Consider the following 22,843-nt stretch of genomic DNA (forward strand, 5'->3'; position numbering starts at 1 on the left):
ATCATTCATGTCTTCTTATACAGAGCTTCATCTGGTACGCCAAGCCTGAGGTTAATGACTGTTCACGCCAGGGTGCAAGAGTTGTCTATGCACTCAGGCTTTTGAGCAAGATTGTTTCAGACGTTCTTTTAGGGTATTTGTCTCCACAAAACTCTATGGCTGGACCAGGATCATCTGGAGCCTGCAACCAGGGATTTTCCAAGATTAATCTTTTATATTGAGAGGGAAAGTTTAAAGGTATTTTTTCTTTTTTTGTCTTGTTATGTTTTTAAGTAACTTTTCACAACTACAGGCCTGTAAAAAATAAGGGTTGGGATAGTCCAAGTCCCAGGGCTCTTGCTGAGCCCACTCTGCTTAGTTTGCCTCTCCTTCCAAGGTGAATCAGCACTTTCCAAGGCCTGTTGACGCCCTCAGAGGGTTTCCCAAGCACACTCTGTGTTTGGGGTTATTGCTCTGAGTATGTTTCTCGTATGTCACTGAACTGTGCTTAGGCTGGCCTTTGGGACATTGACTCTTAGGCAAATAGATAATGTTCTCGAAAAAGCTTGAATTCTGTTCAGTACTTTAGAATGATGAAAACTGAGGTTGGAAAAGGTTGTGAAACCTTTTCACTCTCCACAGTGGAGTCCATTGTTTCCTCGGGCTTCTGTCGGGCTTCTGTGAATTTACGTTCACAGGTAAGTGACTTATACTTGTCTTTGCAAATCCATTCCCGCTTCCCTTTAACTCTTACTTTGTGGGTGTAGTGTTTCCGATTTATTAAAGATTGGTCTCTTGTCCTGTGATAAACAATGCTACAATACTTGGATAGAAACTTGCAAGATGCATTAATGATTTCATAATGTTGTACACAATACAGATGACTCTTGGTTGCTGTCTTTTTTATAGCAGTGCTATTATATGCATCAATCTCTTGAGAATGTGTGTGTGTGTGTTTGTGTGTATGTGTTATACATAGGTGTGTGGCACAAATGGCTGAATAGATTGAATAATCTACCCAAAGTAAAAACACCAGTGGGCTTCTTTTTTAACTTAGCTTTATGAAAGCATAATTCTGTTTCCTCTGATAATCACAAATTCAATAATCACAAATTTTACCCTTGAAACTTGGTTTAACACAGAACTCCACTGACTTTATCTATTCTCTAACACCATACTGATTTCTTCATTCTCCCAGTTTTCAAAAATACAAATACTAAAAAATATTAGCTGTGGATACATGTGTAGAGGGGAGAAAGCTGGTTTCTTGGATCTAATTTCAGTTTTTAGGTTACTCCAGCCACTAGGAATCATATACTGCCAATGCCTTGAGCACAGAGATCAAATATCATTCACACTTCAGACTGGGAATAAAAGTATTTGTCAACATTTTGAAGGGGAATAACTTTTTACACGTGTTAGAGACAAATTATAGTGGTTATACCTAAAACTTTTTAATATTAGGATCTAGTGGTGGTTATTATGAAACATTTGAAGTGCTCACTTATTTACAGGCTGTCGAGACCATCCTGGTCAACATGGTGAAACCCCGTCTCTACTAAAGATACAAAAAAATTATCTGGGCATGGTAGCTCGTGCCTGTTATCCCAGCTACTCAGGAGGCTGAGGCAGGAGAATTGCCTGAACCCAGGAGGCGGAGGTTGCAGTGAGCCGAGATCGTGCCATTGCACTCCAGCCTGAGTAACAAGAGCGAAACTTCGTCTCAAAAAAAAAAAAAAAAAAAAGAAGTTCTTTTCTCTGGGCAGCCACATCTCCTCACTGCTCACCCCACCCCCCACGTTAGCTCCCCCTGCTGTGCTCTGTGATATTGATTGTCTCTGGTTGAAGCCTCCCTTTCCCTGCCTAGGGGCTTCTGTTTGCACTCCTCCCCACTCTAGATTCCAAGCCCCTTGAGTAATTTTTGTGTCCTAATACTAAGAATAATGGTGATAAATCTTAGTGGATGACTACTAACCATGGGTTAAGAAGCTATTTGTGGGGAGGAAACACCCAATTTGTGGTTTTAAAGGATGCTACAATTGCTATGAAGTGCCCAAGTTTCATTGCAGAATCAAATATTGGAGTTATGTTTTGCTTGGTCAAAAGGAAAGAACTGTACATTTAGAGAGAGAACATCGCTGTGGCGGTTAACTTTGGTGTTACATTCTATTTTCTTCCTAAGCAATTCTTTAGTCCTCTACTTCAGTGGTAACTCTGAAGAAAGGGCTTATGTGGCCCATTTCCCTTCTCTGTCAGCTGTAGCCCTCAGGGCTGGAAGGGTCTCATGTTAGTCTATCCCCAGACAGGCTCTCCCACAGTGTTGACACACACCATCAACCTACAAGGAGCTTATCTGGAAAATAACGCTCTTCTATTTTTCTTGTTTCTTAGCATATATCAATGTTTCTTTCTCCTCTAATGATCTTTTAGATAAAGAAATTGTTTGCTGAGCTGATAATAACAAAGGTGTCTTACCTACATTTTTTTTTTTTTTTTTTTTGAGACGGAGTTTCGCTCTTGTTACCCAGGTTGGAGTGCAATGGCACGATCTCAGCTCACCGCAACCTCTGCCTCCTGGGTTCAGGCAATTCTCCTGCCTCAGCCTCCTGAGTAGCTGGGATAACAGGCATGCGCCACGATGCCCAGCTAATGTTTTGTATTTTTAGTAGACACGGGGTTTCACCATGTTGACCAGGATGGTCTCGATCTCTTGACCTCGTGATCCACCCGCCTCGGCCTCCCAAAGTGCTGGGATTACAGGCTTGAGCCACCGTGCCCGGCTCTACCTACATTTTTAAATGTCAGCAGTGAAAGATGTTTTAAGGGCCTTTTTAAAAAAGAAAAAATGAAATGAAAACTGTAGCTTAGAAAGTGACATCCAAATTGAAGAGGAGAGAGGCACTTCTGTTCTCTCTCAGCAGCTCTGTGAAGGGGGAGTTTGTGGGGCTGGGGTTTTAAAAGGCTTTACAGAGGGCAAGACTTCACAAGAGAAAAGCCACAGAGGGACCCTCACATGATCAGAATATTCACAGTGAGTTGTGGGGCATGGTGAGGGGAGGTGCTCTCCACTCCTGGGCCTGGCCTGGTTCCCCTCACTGTCCCCAGCTCCTCAGTGGTTTTTAAGGCATTTAGATTCTTCTTACCATCTTGGCCCGAATGTGGAAAAAAAACCCTCTTCCTCCTGAATTAAGTCTAGCAAGGGTCAACATGTTTCAAAAATAGTATTTGGGTAAAAATTAAATGGAAAGCAAAACAAATCTCTCCAGAGAAAATGCAAAATCCTAGAACACAGACAGAGCCATCTCTGCCTCTTGGTCTGATGGGATTTTGGTCCTTCTCAATCGATTTCCTAACCTCTCTGGGTGAGAGCTCCAGCTCCCAAGCCTGATCAGGATAACTTTTTTTTTTTTTTGAGATGGAGTTTCGCTTTTGTTACCCAGGCTGGAGTGCAATGGCGCGATCTCGGCTCACCGCAACCTCCGCCTCCTGGGTTCAGGCAATTCTCCTGCCTCAGCCTCCTGAGTAGCTGGGATTACAGGCACGAGCCACCATGCCCAGCTAATTTTTTGTATTTCTAGTAGAGACGGGGTTTCACCATGTTGACCAGGATGGTCTCGATCTCTCGACCTCGTGATCCTCCTGCCTCGGCCTCCCAAAGTGCTGGGATTACAGGCTTGAGCCGCCGCGCCCGGCCTAGGATAACTTTTTTAAAGTACAAATTTGATCATATTCTTTCCTTGCCTAAAAGACTTCATTGGTTTTCAATGGCCCTTAGGATAAGGTCCCACATTTTCAGTGGTAACGATCATAAGACCCCGAAGGATCAAGCAGCTACGTCCTCCCGCGTGGCCCATCTGCCTCCCCCAGACTCACTGGGCTCCTTTGGCCATGGACCCAGCTGTGCTGTCTCTTGAGTCCGGGCCTTTACATGTGCTCTTCCCTGCCCGGACTGCTCTTCCCTCTCCTCTTCCCATGCGGAACTTGCTCTCATCTTCAATGTCTCATGCTACAGAGCACTTGCTCCAGAGCCATCTCCAGCTCTCTAGACAAGGCAGCTCCTCTGCACGAGGGCCCCGGAGGTGCCTGTACTTCCCCTTTCCTCTCTGCCATCCTGCTTGACACCTTGTTTCCCACATATTGTCTGCCTTCCCTGCCACGTTGTAAGCTCCATGAGGGTAGGGCTGGTTGGAGGGCTGGTGCTCCACACAATTTTTAAAGTAGGTAAATCAGGTTCTCGGAGATTTCTTCCTGGGATTTAGGCTGCCCTGAACTTACCTCACAGTACAGGGGTTGGTATTTTCTGTAAAGAGCTAGATAGTGAATATTTCAGGTGTGGGAGAGAGCAAGGGCCATATAGTCTGTCATTGTAGCACAGAAGTCCCCAAAGACAATAGAAAATGAATGCATGTATCTACCAAAGTAGGATGGTAGCGGTATCCTTCAGCCCAGAAGGATTCGGCTCAGGAGACAACTTTTTCTCAACCCGGACCCTTTTTTTCCTTTAATTCTTCTACAATACCCATAGGCAGTTGCTAGTATTGATCCCAGCCATTGGTGAAGGTCAGCCGGTTCATCTGTTGCTCCAGGCTGACATCTCCACCAGTTCACACTAGCAGCCTTTGTGTGGTGGCCGGCAGTGGGCACTGACATTTTATGCTCTCAGGATCTTTGATTTCTTCCAGCATGGCTTGTAGAACCCTGTATCTCCTCAATTCTGATGGCTTCAGGGCCCTTGTGGTACTGCTCATTCAGCCCCATTTTCAAGATTAATCAAAGCCCTGGTTTCTCTCAGGTGACCATCTAGCTGATGGTCTCTCTTCCCCCAGCCCCTCCTCCCTAGCAGTGAGGTCTCGCAGAATGCTGTGTTAGAGTTCTAAGGTAGAAAAATATGTTTTTACCAGTAATGGTCAGGAGACTGTCCTCTAATGTGCCTATCTGTGTTGATAAGATTACACATTTTATCAAGAAAAACTTCAACCCGGGATAGTTGAACGAAAGCACATGTAGTGTGCAGGTTATAGACCACATGTCGCTTAGCAGAGAGGGACACTGGAGTTGGTGTGAGCAATTAAGAATTCTTGAGGGGATTCTGTGATCAGGTGGCCAAAGTGTGCCAACGAGTGCTTAGACATCTCAATTTCCTACTTTTTACTCCTAGATTCCCTTAAGTTTATTGGAAGATACGCTTTTCTGGAATACGTTGAAAATTCTCAGTCTGTTTCTGAAGAGATTTTTGGGGAAGTTAAAATAATTTAATATATAAAAGTAACACAGTAAAAATGAAATAGCATTGAACCTTATTTTCAGCTCTGAGTTTTCTTGTGTTAAAGTAAAATTTTGTCATTGTAAATTTGTTAAGAAATCCTAATTAAAGCCTCCTGCAATGTATGAAACTCAAATCAAGTTATTAGGTTAGGTGCTATAAAAGCGAATGGCTGAGACAGCAGAATTAGAGGACATTACATCTGCTTGTAACCAGTGTGGAAAAATAATGTGGCAAAACATCATGGTACTCTTAAATCATAGAAAGTACCAAATGAGGAGGTACATTCTCAAAAACCTGCAAAACAAATACATTTACCACCAAAAACTAGGTTCCCACTGCATTTCCAGGGTTTCAGAAACTGGCAGCCATGTCCTCCAGGATCTCCTGTACGAGTTTCTCAGCATCTCACCTAATGAAAAGAATTAGCCAATGGGAGGAAACATGGTCTAATGATATAGATCAGATACATATTCTACATTTATATGACAGATGGCAATTCATCCAACATCCGATTCTGAAAACTTTCTGTTTTCTGGCAAATATCTCAGGCAAAGCCTTTGTTTATTCTTTCTGGCAATTTGTTTTTTTTCAATGTGCTTTCCCAAACTTAGTGTTATAAAATTTCCAGTGTTTTTGTGGGTACAGGCAAGTAATTAAGATTTTCAGCACAATGGCCTTCAAAAGTCATCATTGCCATTTCTAACTGCCCAAAGATAAAGGGACTGGCTTCCATTTCTGACTGAACAACCAGTGCATGCCTTTAGCCCTAGAGAGCATGCATGTTCTGAAGTGTAGCTCCTTGGCCTGTCAAAAAAGAACAGTGGATTACCAAAGTTCAGAGTGATGCACTTGATGCTGAGAAAGAAAATAAACAAGCAAAAGAACAGCCTGTTCCATTCTGTAGCTGGCCTGGTACTCCCACCTGAGCCATGTTATTCTCTTATTAGACATAGACAATGTTATAGAATACCAACCTCAAAGTTACCCTGAGTCGATGCAAGGCCAATTTGTACTTTGTTCTCAGCAAAGGCAAGATCAAGGTCACTGTGCAACTCATAAAATACCAAACATCTTGCTAAATGAATGGCTGCTGCTTCTTTATCTAGTCATAACATAGTCCCAGCCTACCGCAACTGCCACCTCCCAGGCTCAAGCAATTCTCCTGCCTCAGCCTCCTGAGTAGCTGGGATTACAGGCATGCACCACCATGCCCGGCTAATTTTATATTTTTAGTAGAGATGAGGTTTCTCCATGTTGGCCAGTCTGGTCTCAAACTCCCAACCTCAGGTGATCTGCCTGCTTCGGCCTCCCTAAGTGCTGGGATTACAGGCTGAGCTGGTGCCCACGGCCAGTCCCAGCTTTTTAACAGCATACAAACTAGAACAAACCCCCACTACGTTAGATGCTTCCCCAAATCACCTGACTAAAGCCCAAGTTCTATAATCGGTTCTTTCTAACACCGTTTTACTGAGATGCCCCGCAGTCCCTGACAGTGTGTCCTCCCTCAGTGCAGTGAATAGTAAACACAACTTGTTTAACTATAGATGTGTTCTTGCTGCTCACTGACTCAGGGGCATTGACAATGCCTTGGGCATAGACACCCATGCTTTGATGGATTTTCACCTTTTAGAATGTTACTTTTAACAGTAAAATAGAAACCACAAAAATGATTTGTAAGAGTATTCAGAAAGAAGCAAAATGTAAGCAAGTGGCAGGGTGCAGGGGTGTGTACCTGTAGTCCCAGCTACTCGGGAGGCTGAGGTGGGAGGATCGCTTGAGCCCAGGAGTTCTGGGCTGTAGTGCACTATGCCCATGGAGTGTCTGCACTAAGTTCAGTGTCAATATGGTGACCTCCTGGGAGCCGGGGACCACCAGGTTGCCTAAGAAGGGGTGAACTGGCCCAGGTCGGAAATGGAGCAGGTCAAAACTCCTGTTCTGATCAGTAGTGGGATGATGCCTGTGAAATAGCCACAGCACTCCAGCCTGGGCAACATAGCGAGACCTCGTCTCTTAAAAAAAAAAATGTAAGCAAGTGAAACCAAATGTATGGAATTGCCAAGGGAACAGAGAAGAAAAGTAAAGAGAATAGGTTAGTGGATTAGTATTCCTGTGCTTAATGGAGGACACATTACTACGAATGACCCTGGAAGGGCAGGTGGGGTGGAGGATCAGGTAGTGGGGACTTGGTCTTTAAGCTTGAAGGGCAAAGGGAACTTCAGCTGCTATCTCCCTTTGTGCTAACAGCTGTACAGATACAGTTTCATTTCATCTTCATACCAGTCCTGCAAGGTGGATTTTACCACCATCACCACCACTTTCTGATATGAAAGATGGAGAAATCAGGACCTGGAGAGAGATCAAAAAATAAATCCAGGCCAGGCACAGTGGCTCATGCTAGTAATCTTAGCACTTTGGGAGGCTGAGGTGGGCAGATCATCTGAGGTTGGGGGTTTGAGACCAGCCTGACCAAGAGAGAGAAACCCTGCATCTATTAAAAATACAAAATTAGCTGAGTGTGGCACATGCCTGTAATCCCAGCTGCTAGGGAGACTGAGGCAGGAAAATCACTTGAACCTGGGAGGTAGAGGTTGTGGTGAGCCAAGATCGTGCCATTGCACTCCAGCCTGGACAACAAGAGTGAAACTCTGCCTCAAAAACAAACAAACAAACAAATCCAACTACATATAGTGAAGCAACAGGTAGTATCAGGATCTGAGAGACTCCAAATTTCATGGGCAAGACACTACACCACTGTCCTCTAAATACTGCAAAATATTTGCACACCAGTAGAAAGAAACCTTTTTAAATGGAGAGCTAAGCCAGGGAAAAAATAATTGGAGACTAAATTTTTTTAACATTGTATTTTAAAATTAGGAAATGCAATAACGTATCTGTGGTTAAATGTTGTTTATTATTTTCTCATTATTAAAGAATACGTTTTTCAAAAAAAATTTGGTTAAAACTTCAAAAATTGTGTAACAAATATTACAGTCTCTGTAGTACTGCTATAGTGAACAAATTTTGATTTTGAATAAAAGAATTTTGAATCTAGTTCTTTTAGTATGTTTTAAACCAGCCTCATAAACTACCTAATTAAATAATATTTCTCACTCTACTTCTTAATATTCTATTAAGAGACATTCTACAAAATAAGTGATCAGCACTCCTCAAAACTGTCAAGGTCATCAAAAACAAGGAAAGTATGAGAAATTGTCATAGCCAAGAGTTGCTTAACAAGGTATGACAACTTAATGTAACATGGTAAATTTGGTATCCTAGATGGAATCCTGGAACAGAAAAGGAATTAGATGAAAAATAAGGAAATTTGAACAAATTATACAATCTAGCTAATAATAATGTATGAATATTGGTTCATTAATACTAACGTAAGACATCTACAATGCACATTGGTACATGAATACTAGTGTAAGACATTAATAACTATGTGTCAGGTACACGGAATTTTGTACCATCTTCACAATTTTTCTATAAAATCAAAACTACTCAATTTGTTTAATTAAGGGAGATTCACCAGGGTTAGTAAAAAAAATCATTTTCTCTCATGATATATTTTATTTTCTGCAAAATGATTTTTTTTTAAATTTAGGAGTGGTATGCTGCTTAAGTTGGAAAAATACATGGTGCTGATGCATAGTGCCTCCATCCCTAGCTTGCTAATGCTAACCATTTTGCAGCATTATCCAGCTTTCAATTTGTTCTTTTTAAATTTTTATTTTAAGTTGTGGGGTACATGTGCAGGAAGTGCAGGTTTGTTACTTAGGTATACATGTACTGTGGTGGTTTGCTATACCTATCAACCCATCATCTAGGCATTAAGCCCCGCATGCATTAGCCATTTTTTCCTAATGCTCTCCCCACCACCCTCCCACAGCAGGCCCCAGTGTGTGTTGTTCCCCTCCGTGTGCTTCCTGTGTCTATATCATGAAATATTTTAAAGCCACGGGAAAAAAAGAGAAAAATTTAATGAACACCAAATTATTTCCCTCCAACTTTATCATATCTTAAACTTCATGCCATACGTGCTGAAACTTTTTTTGTTTTAAGAAAGTAAAAGATGCAGATACAGGTCAGGGACCATCTGAGCCCCTCCCCAGTCTCATTCCACTTCTTTTTCTTAGGGGTGACCACTACCATTAATTCAGTTCTTATCAGTTTCAGGCAAGCCTTCATATTTCTACTGTGTATCTGTATATCTATGAACATTATAAATAGTGATTTGCAGGTAACACATTTTATATAAGTGACATCATACAGTATCATTCTAAAACTTCCTTTTGTTTGTTTAAACTTATGTTTGTTGAGATTTATCTATGCTGATTCACTGATTTTAATGGCTAGATAATATTCCATTGTGTGTCTGTTCCATAAATTATTGAATCAATCTCTTGTTCATTTATATTTTCCCCAAGCTTTTTGTTTCCAAAGAAATTCTGCAATAAACAAGCTTGTACATATCTCTGCATGCATCTTCTGAGTTTCCGTCTTGGCTGTATCACTTAATAACTTGTGCTCTTGAGCTTGGAATTTAATCCTTCATACTTTAGTGACCTTGTCTGGAAAATGTAGATAGTCATAGTACCTATCTCAGGAGGCTGTTGGGAGGTTTTATGGCATAGCATGTATAAAGCATTTAGAACAGTGCCTGGCATGTATTAAATGCCATCTCAGTGATAACCATTTTTAAAATTATCAGGGAAAATGCCAAATTCTGGGACCTGGGATATTAACATTTTTAACCTTGTTAGATATTTCCGAATTGCTCTTCAAAGTCATTCAGTCAATTTATATTCTCATTAGCGGTGCATGAAAGGACTCTTTCATCTACATCTTCACAATACTTTGTACTACTGGATATTTCATCTTTGCCAATATTTCAGTGAATGGTTTTAGTATTCACTGATGATTATTGCCCCAAATTTATTCATTGTGGTTGCAAAATAATGATTTTTTTTCTAATTTTATAGGTTTTAAAAACTCAGGAATAGATAATGATTTTTTTATTGAATACTTGTTTGCATATGTTAAAATGGTTAATTTTTTTTTTTTTTTAACCTTAAATAATCACTGCATTCCTGGGATCAGCATTGCTTTTTTTTTTTTTCATAAACTGCTTAATTATATTTAATGTATTTTATTTATCATTTTAAATTCAGTTTTCAGAAGTTTCGAGGAAAAGCCTATTTTTATCCTTGTTTGATGTCAAGATTATACTTGCTTTATAAAATGATTTGGGTAGCTTTTCCTATTTTTCTTTTCACTGAAACCATTTATATAAGATTAGAATTATCTACTGTTTGAAGTTTTGGTAAAATTTGCCTGTAACATTATCTACCCTATTGTTTATTAAGGTGGGAAACTTTTGAATATTGAATCAATTTTTTTTTTTTTTTTTTTTTTTTTTGAGACGGAGTTTCGCTCTTGTTACCCAGGCTGGAGTGCAATGGCGCGATCTCGGCTCACCGCAACCTCCGCCTCCTGGGTTCAGGCAATTCTTCTGCCTCAGCCTCCTGAGTATCTGGGATTACAGGCATGTGCCACCATGTCCAGCTAGTTTTTTGTATTTTTAGTAGAGACGGGGTTTCACCATGTTGACCAGGATGGTCTCGATCTCTCGACCTCGTGATCCACCCGCCTCGGCCTCCCAAAGTGCTGGGATTACAGGCTTGAGCCACCGCGCCTGGCCTGAATCAATATTTTTAATATGCATTACTTTTAAAGTTTTCCTTTATGAATAAATTTCGATAACTTTTATTTTTCTAGAAAATCAATCTTATCCTGGTTTTCAAATTTACTACCATAAAATTACTCATAGTATTTGCTTATGGTTTAAAACTTTATTTTACCTGTCCCATTTTCTATTCATATTTGTGATTTATATATCTTTTATTCAGCAGTCTTATTGACTTGCATATTTTTAGTTATTTTAAAAAACAACTTTTTAACTGATGTATTCTTTCTACTGTTTTTCATTTTATTTTGTTTCCTATTGTATAATTCTTGCATTTTTATAGGTTCTTGATTAGAACATAGTTCATTTATTAATCTCTGAAAGAACAAAATGCATTTATGTTTATAAATAAATCTTGAAGTATCTTTTTAGCTGTAGCCCACAAGATTTTATGTATTTATTATCACTGTTTTAAATATTTTCTATTTCTGTAGTGATTTCATCATTAACCCATAATTATCTGCATATGTATTTTAAAGTCTGTAGCAGTTTTAAAATATATTAAAATACACATATATTCAGTAAAACACAGTTGAATATGTGTGTATGTTTTACTAGCGTTTAACTTTTTAGTTTTTATTTAGTTGCGTTATTGTCAGAATATACACTCTTTAGAATAATAGCAATATAGAGAAATACATAGTTTTTTTATTTGTAGACATTTTTGATGGGTTATTAATGGGTAAGTTTTATAAAAATGCCAAATGTAATTGAAATATGTCTTGGTTGCAGGTTCCATAGTAATCAAATTTGTAATGAAAAGCTATGGCCATTGTGTTACAATTGTAATTAAATATATATTTGATTAAACCAAATGAAATTGCCAATATTTAATCTTTTTTTACTTAGAAAGTTCAACTAATATCTGAACAGAGTTCAGCCAATGTCTGAAAATTTTAAGAAAAACATAAATTTTATATAGTAAATTACACGTAATTACTTATTTTTGATTTTCAAAGCTTTTATAGTTTCTAATTTTTTGTCTGTTTACAGTTTCTTTTCTTTTTTTTTTTTTTTTTTTTTTTTGAGATGGAGTTTCGCTCTTGTTACCCAGGCTGGAGTGCAATGGCGCGATCTCGGCTCACCGCAACCTCCGCCTCCTGGATTCAGGCAATTCTCCTGCCTCAGCCTCCTGAGTAGCTGGGATTACAGGCACGAGCCACCATGCCCAGCTAATTTTTTGTATTTTTAGTAGAGACGGGGTTTCACCATGTTGACCAGGTTGGTCTCGATCTCTTGACCTTGTGATCCACCCGCCTCGGCCTCCCAAAGTGCTGGGATTACAGGCTTGAGCCACCGCGCCCGGCTACAGTTTCTAATAAAGATGTGTTATTGCAGTTGCAGCCTATGTTGTGTTAAATTGCTGGGTATATACAATCCAATAATTGGTTTGTCTTCTAGCTGGATTGTGCTTTTGATTATTACACGTTTTTTTAAAAAATCCATTATTGTTTTGAACATGGATGCTATTTCTTCTGACATTAACATAATAGTTTTGAGAAATTAGTGTTTGCATGAAATATCCTTTTTATCCTTTTTGAGCATTTTTATGATTTTATGTATAATTTCTTTTGTAATAAGTATATGTCTGGGTTGGCCCAGTGTGGTGTCTCATGCCTGTAATCCCAGCACTTTGGGAGGCTGAAGTGGACAGGTCACCTGAGGCCAGGAGTTTGAGACTAGCCTGGCCAACATGGTGAAACCCTATCTCTACTAAAAATACAAAAATTAGCCAGGTGTTGTGGCACACACTTGTAATCCCAGCTGCTTGGGAGGCCGAGGCAGGAAAATCGCTTGAACCCCAGAGGTGAAGGTTGCAACGAGCCGAGATCGAGCCATTGCACTCCAGCCTGGGCAACAGAATGAGACTCTGTCTCAAAAAAAAAAGGTATATATCTGGATTTTAAAAAATTCAATAAACTGACCTGTCTTTTTAAAACAACAATGACAACAACAACAACAGCCTTTTGAGGGTATAATTTATATATCATGGAGTTCACCTATTTAAAGTATACAATTCAATGATTTTCATTATTAACAGAGTTGTGTGACCATCACCATAATCTAACTTTAGAACATTTTTTTCATCCCCAAAAGAAACCTTATAATACTGTTACCAGTCACTCCTCATCCCCCTTCCACCCCCACCTCTACTCCAGCTTTAGGCAGCCACTTATTTCTTTTCTGTCTCTATAGATTCGCCTATCTCGGACATTTCATGTAAATGGAATCATACAGTACGTGGTCTTTTGAGACTGTCTTTTTTCACTTTTAACTTTTGTTGGATTGATGAAGTTTTCTACATACTCAGTTTTTAATCCTTTGCTTATTTAGAAGCTATAGATTGTACTGGTACTTTTTCACTGCTTTTTCTTAAAATTTTCAGATATTGGTTGAACTTTGTTCAGATATTAGTTGAACTTTGTAATTAAAAAATGGTTAAATATTGGCAATTTTATTTGGTTTAATCAAATATGTATTTAATTATAATTGTAAAACAATGTCCATAGATTGTCATGACAATAAACGTAACATACTTATCTGCATATCAAACACCTTATCTTGTGTTTAAGATACACATATCTACACGATTATTGTGTAGAGTTCTTTTTTGTTTGTTTTTTGTTTTTTTATTTTTTGTTTTTTGAGACAGAATTTCACCCTGTCTCCCAGGCTGGAGTGCAGTCATGAAATCTCAGCTCACTGCTACCTCTGCTTCCCAAGTTCAGGTGATTCTCCTGCCTCAGCCTCCTCAGTAGCTGAAATTACAGGTGTGTGCCACCACACATGGCTAATTTTTGTTTTCTTAGTAGAGTTGGGGTTTTACCACGTTGGTCAGGCTGGTCTCGAACTCCTGACCTCAGGTGATCACCTGCCGTTGCCTCCCAAAGGGCTGGGATTATATATTATATAGAGTCTTAATTATGCTCTTTTGAAATATAAAATTTATACTTGGTATCAATATTTGATTGGCCATCCTGACGTATTTTGTTAACTCTTGTGCTCACCCTTGTTTCTCTCTTTCATGGCTCCCTTCTGGATACTCCTTCTTGCTAAGGCACATCCTCAAGTAGTTGTTTTATATGGGTCTGTAAGTGGCAACCCTCTTGACTTGGAATGTCTAGAAATATGCTGAATGACTTTTTGGGTCGGTATAAAATTCTAGGTTAAATATTACTTTTTTCTCAGTACTTTGAAGACATTACCTCACTGTTTTCTACCCTCTATTGCTAAAGAGAAAATTTCTGTCAGTCTTTTCTTTATATTTGGGTAATGCATTTTCCCCTTTCACAGTTTTTAGGATGGATTGTGTTTATTCTTGGTGCTTTACTATAGTTTGATTCTTGAACTACACAGATTTGAACTTGCAGGTCCACTTATATGGGGATTGTTTTCAACCACTCTCAGATGGAAAATACAGTAGTCTCAGGATTGGAAACCAGTGGATATGAAAAGCCAGCTTTTCCTATGCACAAGTTCTACAAGCTGACTGTGGGACTTGTATATACCTGGATTTTGGTTGATGTGGGAGTGCTGGAACCAATCTCCTTCGTATACTAAGAGACAACTGTATTTCTCTATATTGTATCTAAGTTTTGACTACTGTTTATTCCAATCAATTCTTGGGGTCTACTGTTAATTTGAAGAGTCAAGTCATTGCTTCCAGAAAGTTCTTTGCAACTATCTCTTTACTTATTATACCTCTGTCATTCTCTACTCTCTGCTTCTGGGATTCCAAGTTAGTGAGGTTAGAAGTTTTCATAGCTCCGCCTTCCTGTCTCTTATTTGTATATCTTTTATATGTGTATATATGTATGTAATATACATCACTGTCTCCTCCTATAACCTCCATGGGCATGCATTTCATTATAAGGATTAGCTGCTTCAGTGGTGGGCAGCAGTTTCCTCAGGGTCTTCTCAGCAGTGCAAGAGGCCCACATTAGCTTCTCTGGCTCCACGCAAAGAGGTGGTCTCTAACTTTCTGTTTGATTTAGGGCACTTAGAGTCTTCTCAGGAGCTAAACCCTTACACCCATCTGCATCCAGACACTGAGAGGGAAATACCAGCTGCTTCCATTCTGTGCTTACTGTTTGGTGCCTCTCTGCCATTTCTGGTTCCTGAAGATGTTTATTTTTATTTATTTGAGTCTGTATCTCTTTTTTAAAACATGTTATCCATCATTGCTATATGTTTGAAGCAGAGAAGTTAGTGAAGCATAAACTCCATGCTGACTCTAATGTGTATATCCTGGAATTCTCAGACTGTAACCTCTATAAACTGATTTTTTTCCCCTTTGAATAAGTCAGTTTACAGAGGGTACAGTCTGAGAATTCCATGATCTAGACATTAAATTATGACTATATAATCTAATGTCTATAATAACCATGACTCTGTCAACATTTACATTTTATTTAGAAAATGTCCCCCTTCTGTTCCCTTGATCCAGCTGGACTCATCTTATCTTGAGGTTGTATTTACGAAGGAATACCGAAGGTTACCCAACAATATTTGTGTGTTGTTTGTCAACTACACTGACTAAAGAACATCACCAGTTGGTTTGCCTTTCTCGTGGTTTTCATGTTTTCTCATTAAAGGTAAATAAAGCACAGATAACCAGAAAGAGTAATCATCCATCCAATAACTGGAGGTCTCCTCTTTATCAGTGGTTTTGGTTTATCTTTCCTACAATTAAGCTGTAAGATACAATCATCCATGTAACAACTAGAGAAAACCTTTTTCCGTGGCTGTGGTTTATCTTTCCTGATAATTATGCTCTTTCAGGGAGTTCTTAACCAATTTAAAACCCTGCTTTTGCCTGAGATTGATTAGTAAAGATTATTTCTTGAACTGTTCTTTCATATGACTACTTTGGTTAAAGAAGGAAGAAGAGATAATAATTGCAATGATGATTTTATTTTATTTTATAGGGTTGTTAGCTGCAGATTGCTATTACCATGTCTGAGTCAGTAATTCTTCGAAGTGTAAAGAAATTTGGAGAGGAGAATTATGGTTTTGAGTCAGACAAATCATGTAAGTGGCTTTTTTCTCTCACTACATCTGGAACAGGGAGAGGTAAGAACAAAAGTGGGACACGCTAGCAAAGTTTCAAGGAGCAGAAAAAATATCAGCAATAGTAGGTAGAATTATCATTGGGTGTGATTCTTACACACAACTGTGTGGCTCTTCCTAGAATCCACATAATATCTGGAAGCACTAGGTAAGAAAACACCAAGTGTGGGTGAATGAAAGCATCTCTCACAAACACCTTTCCTACGTAGAGTAGGATTGTTCCAGCAGTGGCTGTTATGATTAACCTGATTCCTGTATTGTCACTGTTATTATTGATCACAATTTAGTGAGCGCTCCTCCTTGAGAAGAGCTGTGCCCAGACTCTGCAGAACAGAATGAGATCACGTGAAAGGGCCCTGTAGCACTAGCACCTGGGATGTCCTGGGCTCAGATGGTTCTAAGCTATTGTTTTCTAACACTATGATTTTGCATTTTACAGACGACAAAACTGAGACTTGGATATGTTTTTTTAAACTTGGGAAGGGTCATATGAGCAAAATTAATGAAACCATAATTCCAATCCAGTTGTGTTTGATTCCCAAGCCCAAAATATTGCCATCTGTCAACATTATCATGCCTCTATACTCTTAATTAAATTAAATTAAAATGCCAGCAGAAAGAGTCCAGGGTCCCACTGACATTTTAATTTAATTTGATTTAATAAGAGTAAAGAGGCATGATAGTGTTGGATGACAAAGCTCCCTAGTGGCTTCCTTAGACCCCTGGCTGTAACCCCTACTTTCACGGCCTGCCCTGCATCTGCTGTGACCTACACTGAGGAAAACAATATGTGTCTCAATCCCACGACTTCTACTGGTGTAGTAGTGTCAATGACACCTTGTTAATTAAGATCTTATTGTTAATTTGTGGTCTATATTTTAAACAGATAAATTCTGATGCTTTTAAAGAACCAGACAAAAAATAAATATCCATTTTATTTTGTAGTTCAAAGTCAGATCTTCTTTAGCTAATTTAGAAATGTTGCTCTCCATTTGATATTCCGATGATGCAAATATTTTATGTCCTGAAGAAAAGTCCAGAAATGTAGTAAAGGTAGCAGCAGTCCTGAACCCTAAATGAGTGTGTTCGTGTGCGTGTGTGTGTGCATGTGTGTGTGTGTGTGTGTGTGTGTGTAGAGAGAGAGAGAGAGAGAGAGACAACATGAGCAGGAAAAGAGAAAAGGCAAATAATCATTTTATAGTATTCCCTGAATAAAGGTAATGTATAATATAATTCATTTTGTAATATTCCATGAATAAAGATAATTTATAGAAATATTTTTCCAGAGCAAATTTGTCAGTGATTGTATTGCATTTTGACATTATTAACTGCTTTTTTGCGTTGATTTTTTTCTGACAGATAATAGTGATAAGAAATCAAGGTAAGTGACTGATTTCAACAATGTAGCATCTTTTCTAGAGTAACTCCATAATATTCCTATAAAAAGCACAAAGCAGAGAATATTTTCATTTGCATTGCACTTCATATAATAGATATAATCCATTCTTTTCCTCTTTGAAACATTACTATAATTTGATTTTTAAAACCTTTTAGAATATCACTTCTGGATTAGTTCCACATCTCCCCTGTGTATTCAGGAATGGCATAGAACTCCTGACCCAAGAAGGATGAAGAAAAGTTGGACAACAAGTGTAATTTCATGGGCATTAGGGAGGCCCCTCAAACCCAAATTCTTGCCACAGGTAAAGAGTAGAAACCTAAAGTGTCATTATTATATAATTCTGTTTAGCTAAACAGTTTGAATTCTCATATAGAGCAAATATCAGCTAATCACAGTTTGGTATGAAGGCAGGATTAGATGAGGTCTAATTTAGAAAACAGAAGGACGGCGTCAGGTAAGTTCCTGAGATGGACAGGGAAGGGTTGAAGGTATTTTAGAAATTTTAAGTAATTCACAGCAAAGAGAGGGATTAGGCATAGTAAGATTAGCTTTGAGCTGGGAGTGGTCGGGTCAACCTGGGCCTCTGAGAGCCACACATTTCTTACTGGGTGGGAAAAAATGGGTGTGGATGTAAATGAATGGCAAGGAGAGGATGAGCAGGAAGTTGAATGAGTTGTTTTGTTTTCAGAGGAGGTGAGCATAGAATGAGAAGATCACAGTAAAAGTTTGCCAGAGCTGCTGACAGGAATGGGAGCAATCTGTAGAGGAATGAAGTGTGCGTTGCATGATGAGCTGGAGAGCACACATTCGCTGCATTAATTCATTCATTTTGCAAATACTGAGTCTCTATTTGATATCAGACACTACTGTAGGTGCCGAGGGCACAGAAAAGAACAAAATAGTAAAAAAATGTCTTCTCTTTAAAAGTTTACATTTTAGCGAGAGAGATATAATAAACACTATAAATAAGTCAAATGTATAGCACGGTAGCTAGTGATTATCACTTTCTGAGAAAAAAAAGTAAACATGGAAATGAAGCTATGAAATGGTGTGTGGGGGTGGGGTTGAAATTTTTAAGACTGGCCAGGGAAGATTGTTGAGTAGGTGACTTTTTTTTTTTTTTTTTTTTTTTTTTTGAGACGGAGTTTCGCTCTTGTTACCCAGGCTGGAGTGCAATGGCGCTATCTCGGCTCACCGCAACCTCCGCCTCCTGGGCTCAGGCAATTCTCCTGCCTCAGCCTCCTGAGTAGCTGGGATTACAGGCACGTGCCACCATGCCCAGCTAATTTTTTTGTATTTTTAGTAGAGACGGGGTTTCACCATGTTGACCAGGATGGTCTCGATCTCTCGACCTTGTGATCCACCCGCCTCGGCCTCCCAAAGTGCTGGGATAGTAGGTGACTTTTGAAGAAGGTCTAGTGAAGGTAAGGGAGCTGTCCTTATGGTTGTCTGAAGAAAGAGCATCTAGGGAGAGGGACTGGCAGGTGCCCACATTCAGAGGTGAGAACAGTTTGGGCATGGACGAAGGTCAGCAAGAGGCCAGGCGAGTGGAGTGCTGAGAACTAGAATGTAGTTGGAGGAGGTGAGGTCAGAGATCCAAGGGCCAGATCATGGGGAGTCTCAGAAAGGATTTGGGATTCTTTTCTGGGCCAGAAGGGAAGCTTAGGGCAGCTGAGTGCTAGACTCTGCCTGTGTTGGTATCCATTCACAAGATTGTGAGGTTGTATCCAGCAGGCCTAGCATTCCTGGCGTAAGGAGAAGAGGGCAAACAGCTGGATGGATGCAGGATGAAGTTTACAAGGATGATGTAGAGAAAATAATTAAGGATGATGGTGAGAGTGTGATTCAAATGCCTGGCAGAGGGAGCTTGGCTGCATGTGGAAGGAAGCAAAATCTTAAAAGGGTTTAGCAATGGAAGGAAATGAAGGATTTAAGGGACTGCAGGGCTCAAGTGAGGCTGATGAATAGGTGTGGAAGGAGGAAGGAAGTGAGAAAATGAGATGCATAGGCAGCCACAGAGTGCCAAAGAGTTAAACATGTTAGTCAGTAGTTCCTGGTGATAGCAAGGTCCAGGGTGTATTCATGAAATGGGTGACTCAGGTTAAGTCAAGATCCCTGAAGTTGAAGAGGTCGAAGACAGGTTAAACATGGCCTTATGGGAAATGAAATGAATGAGAAATATTAAGGAAGTATGATTCTATGGGAAGTGTGGGAGTGTTCTTAAAATTTTCATCATATCAACATTATTTAATGTAGTACAACTACATTAATTCTTAAGTATGAGGAAGCTTTAAGATTAGCTAATGCAACCACTTCAATGTACCATGAGGAAATACAATCACAAATAGATTGAGGATCATGACAGGGCGAAGAGTTATTTGTTGACACGATTGGGAGTACGGAGGACTTTTTACCTTCTCTCCACACCTCTCAGATATTCATCTCTATGAATCGCTAGTACCTGAGATGGAGGTATACTGAAATCTCTAGAAGAGTTAAATCTAGAAGCATAAAGCCTAGAATTTTCCAGCCAGTGGGGATTTTCTTTCTTACTAAAGAATGACTCATAAAATCACCACCTAGGGAGAATTTCCCATTATATAGGAAAGGATGGTCTTTAAATCCCTATGTTTTTCTCCTCAGGTTACAAGATGAGAAGAAAGGTGATGGCATTCAAGTTGGCTTCTTTCAATTGGTAATAAAACTGTGCTGATTTACAGCAGTGGGTATGCAACTAGAAATCATTTAGATCATGAAGGAAGTGTTAAATCTTTAGTCATATTGGCAAATTTTTAACTTCAGTGATTGCTTTTTCAGTCATAGGCTTTGCCTGTTTGATAATATGCTGAATAACTGTTTGAAATACATTGCTGATAAAACACACAAATCCTGTCCAATAGATCAGAAAAATGTCTTGGAAAATTATCACTAAGCCCATGGTTATTATATTTGTAAGGAAAGTCGTCACAGCAATCATATTATACATATTTATTCTTATGACAAATCCTTAGAAATTTCATAGTGTAAGTATTCACTCCAAATTTGCTCAGAATGGAGGCATTTCTAGGCACAAATTGGCACTCTTCATCACTATCAGTTGTACAAAACAATTTATACCATTGCTGAATGCCCCACACAGTTTATCTACTTGACAATGGCATCACTGACAGTGATTATTTTCCCCTTAAGTTGTAGCTAAAAACTGAAGTCAGCTCCTGAAATAAAGAGAATGAATTCAGAGACCAGGAAAGGAATAACATGATCTAACAATGTAAGAGTCTAATGTTTTAGATACCGTGCCATTTATTTCAATATAATTAGTGCAAACTCTGCTGCTCAATTAAGATGATTCCCATGAAATTTGGTATTGAGTACTACTCATCATAATCTAGTAACTAAAATTAAATAGTCCTCCTACCTCTCCTGCTTTTCACCCATAGATGATCTCTGAACCCTTTGTTTTTCAAGTTTCGGTTTTCTTCATCAACTGACATTTGGCTGATGTTTCTGGGAAGTTTATGTGCATTTCTCCATGGAATAGCCCAACCAGGCGTGCTACTCATTTTTGGCACAATGACAGATGTTTTTATCGACTACGACACTGAGTTACAAGAACTCCAGATTCCAGGAAAAGCATGTGTGAATAACACCATAGTATGGACTAACAGCTCTCTCAACCAGAACATGACAAATGGAACACGTTGTGGGTAGGTTGTTATTTTGGTTTTATTTTTTACTTTCTTGGCTCGTGTCTTAAATTGTAATTCAGAATGCATAGAGGGGGTTTTATTGTCTGAGTTGGAGTTATATCTGACATAAGGAGAATAGAAACATGAGTTTACCCATATTTCTAGAAATTACTCTGCCTCAAGCTTTCTTCTTTCTTACTAGGTTTAAAATCTTAACAGAAACAGATTGAAAGTCACTCATCAAGTACATCACCAAAATATAACCACTTTAATGAGTGTAGGCTTGAGCATGACACTACCAATACTTAATTCCACTAGAGAGATAACCTGTGAATTTTACTTGAGTCTCATCTCCAAGAGTTCTTTCCCTCTCCCCACCTCCCACCACCCCACTAACTCCCCTCTGCCCCTTAGCTTTGTGTCTGTGGCTGGTGATCCACTTGATCCTAAGACTTCCATCTGTAATGGGAATTTCCTAAACATGCTGCATTACTTGGAGTATTGGAGTAGGGGACACTGGTCGTAGTCAGTAGTTGAATTTCTTTCTTTCTTTTTTTCTTTTTTTCTTTTTTTTTTTTTTTTGAGATGGAGTCCCCTCCTTTCCCTAGGCTGGAGTGCAGTGGTGTGATCTTGGCTCACTGCAACCTCTACCTCCTGGGTTCAAGCGATTCTCATGACTCAGCCTCCTGAGTTGCTGAGATTACAGGCACCTGCCACCACACTTGGCTAATTTTTGTATTTTTAGTAGAGACGAGGTTTCACCATTTTGTCCAGGCTGGTCCCTCCTCAGGTGATCTGCCTGCCTTGGCCTCCCAAAGTGTTGAGATTACAGGCATGGGAAAACTGGTGCAGTGCTGTAAACAGAGACAGCCATGCAGATGTAGCCAGAACTTACACCAATGTAGTCACTATGTTACTGTTCTCTTTGTGACAAGCCTGACAGGCCACCTTGTAATCAGTGAGTCTGTAGTGTACTCAGGGCTGACTCACCATCATAGCATGGACTTTGCAGCATGCCTCATGCTGCCTAAAGTTTAGAACAAGCTTATTTGCACGTATGAACCCACATACTCAGGTTCAAGAATCAAGGGTGGGGCACATCTTGGCTAGAAAGACACTAGGAATGGCTCCCCAGAGGAATTTATAGTTTTCACTTTCATTCTGAAATTTTCTATAGACTTGATTCCAAACTATGAATGAGTCCTTCTAAATCATTGACATTCTTCATATTATCTCTGTTAGGGTCTTTCATTCATTTACTAGTTTAACCAAATTTTTTGAACATCAGCTATATACCAGGAACTCATGAAAGCATCAAAGACAGTTGTCTTAAGAGTTTGGTCATAGCCAGGCATGGTGGCTCAAGCCTGTAATCTTAACACTTTGGGAGGCTGATACTGAAGGATTATTTGAGCCCAGGAGTTCAAGACAAGCCTGGGCAACATAGTGAGACCCTGTCTCTACAAAAAATTAAAAACCAAAAAATTTGGCTTTATGGTATGCACCTGTCATCCCAGCTACTTGAGAGGCTGAGATGGGAAGATCACTTGGGCCTGTGTGTTTGAGGCTGCAGTTGGCCACGATCACGTGGGTGACAGAGTGAGATCCTGTCTTAAAAAAACCTAAAAAAGTCATGATCCCTGTCTTTGTAAAGCTTAAGCCTAGTAAGCCAGACCATCATTCAGTCA

The 22,843-nt window shown here is 39.4% G+C and overlaps 1 protein-coding gene across 7 annotated transcripts in view; it reads left to right on the plus strand.

Moving 5' to 3' along the window:
- Nucleotides 1–443: 443 nt before the first annotated feature.
- The window catches only part of ABCB11 (ATP binding cassette subfamily B member 11), a 141,932-nt gene continuing 119,532 nt past the window's right edge, over nucleotides 444–22,843 (plus strand). The window contains exons 1-6 of one of the 7 annotated variants that reach the window (XM_074399528.1): nucleotides 444–677; nucleotides 15,442–15,589; nucleotides 15,923–16,025; nucleotides 17,424–17,445; nucleotides 20,110–20,161; nucleotides 20,935–21,173. In XM_074399528.1, coding sequence (XP_074255629.1) covers nucleotides 15,950–16,025; nucleotides 17,424–17,445; nucleotides 20,110–20,161; nucleotides 20,935–21,173 — 389 coding nt within the window. In that variant the 5' untranslated portion in view covers nucleotides 444–677; nucleotides 15,442–15,589; nucleotides 15,923–15,949. Of the gene's footprint in view, nucleotides 678–15,441; nucleotides 15,590–15,922; nucleotides 21,174–22,843 lie in introns of those variants that run through there. The other 6 variants (XM_074399529.1, XM_074399533.1, XM_074399531.1 and 3 more) reach the window with 6 other exon arrangements.

This window comes from Saimiri boliviensis, chromosome 5, assembly GCF_048565385.1.
Source record: "Saimiri boliviensis isolate mSaiBol1 chromosome 5, mSaiBol1.pri, whole genome shotgun sequence".
Classification (NCBI taxonomy): Eukaryota; Metazoa; Chordata; class Mammalia; order Primates; family Cebidae; genus Saimiri; species Saimiri boliviensis.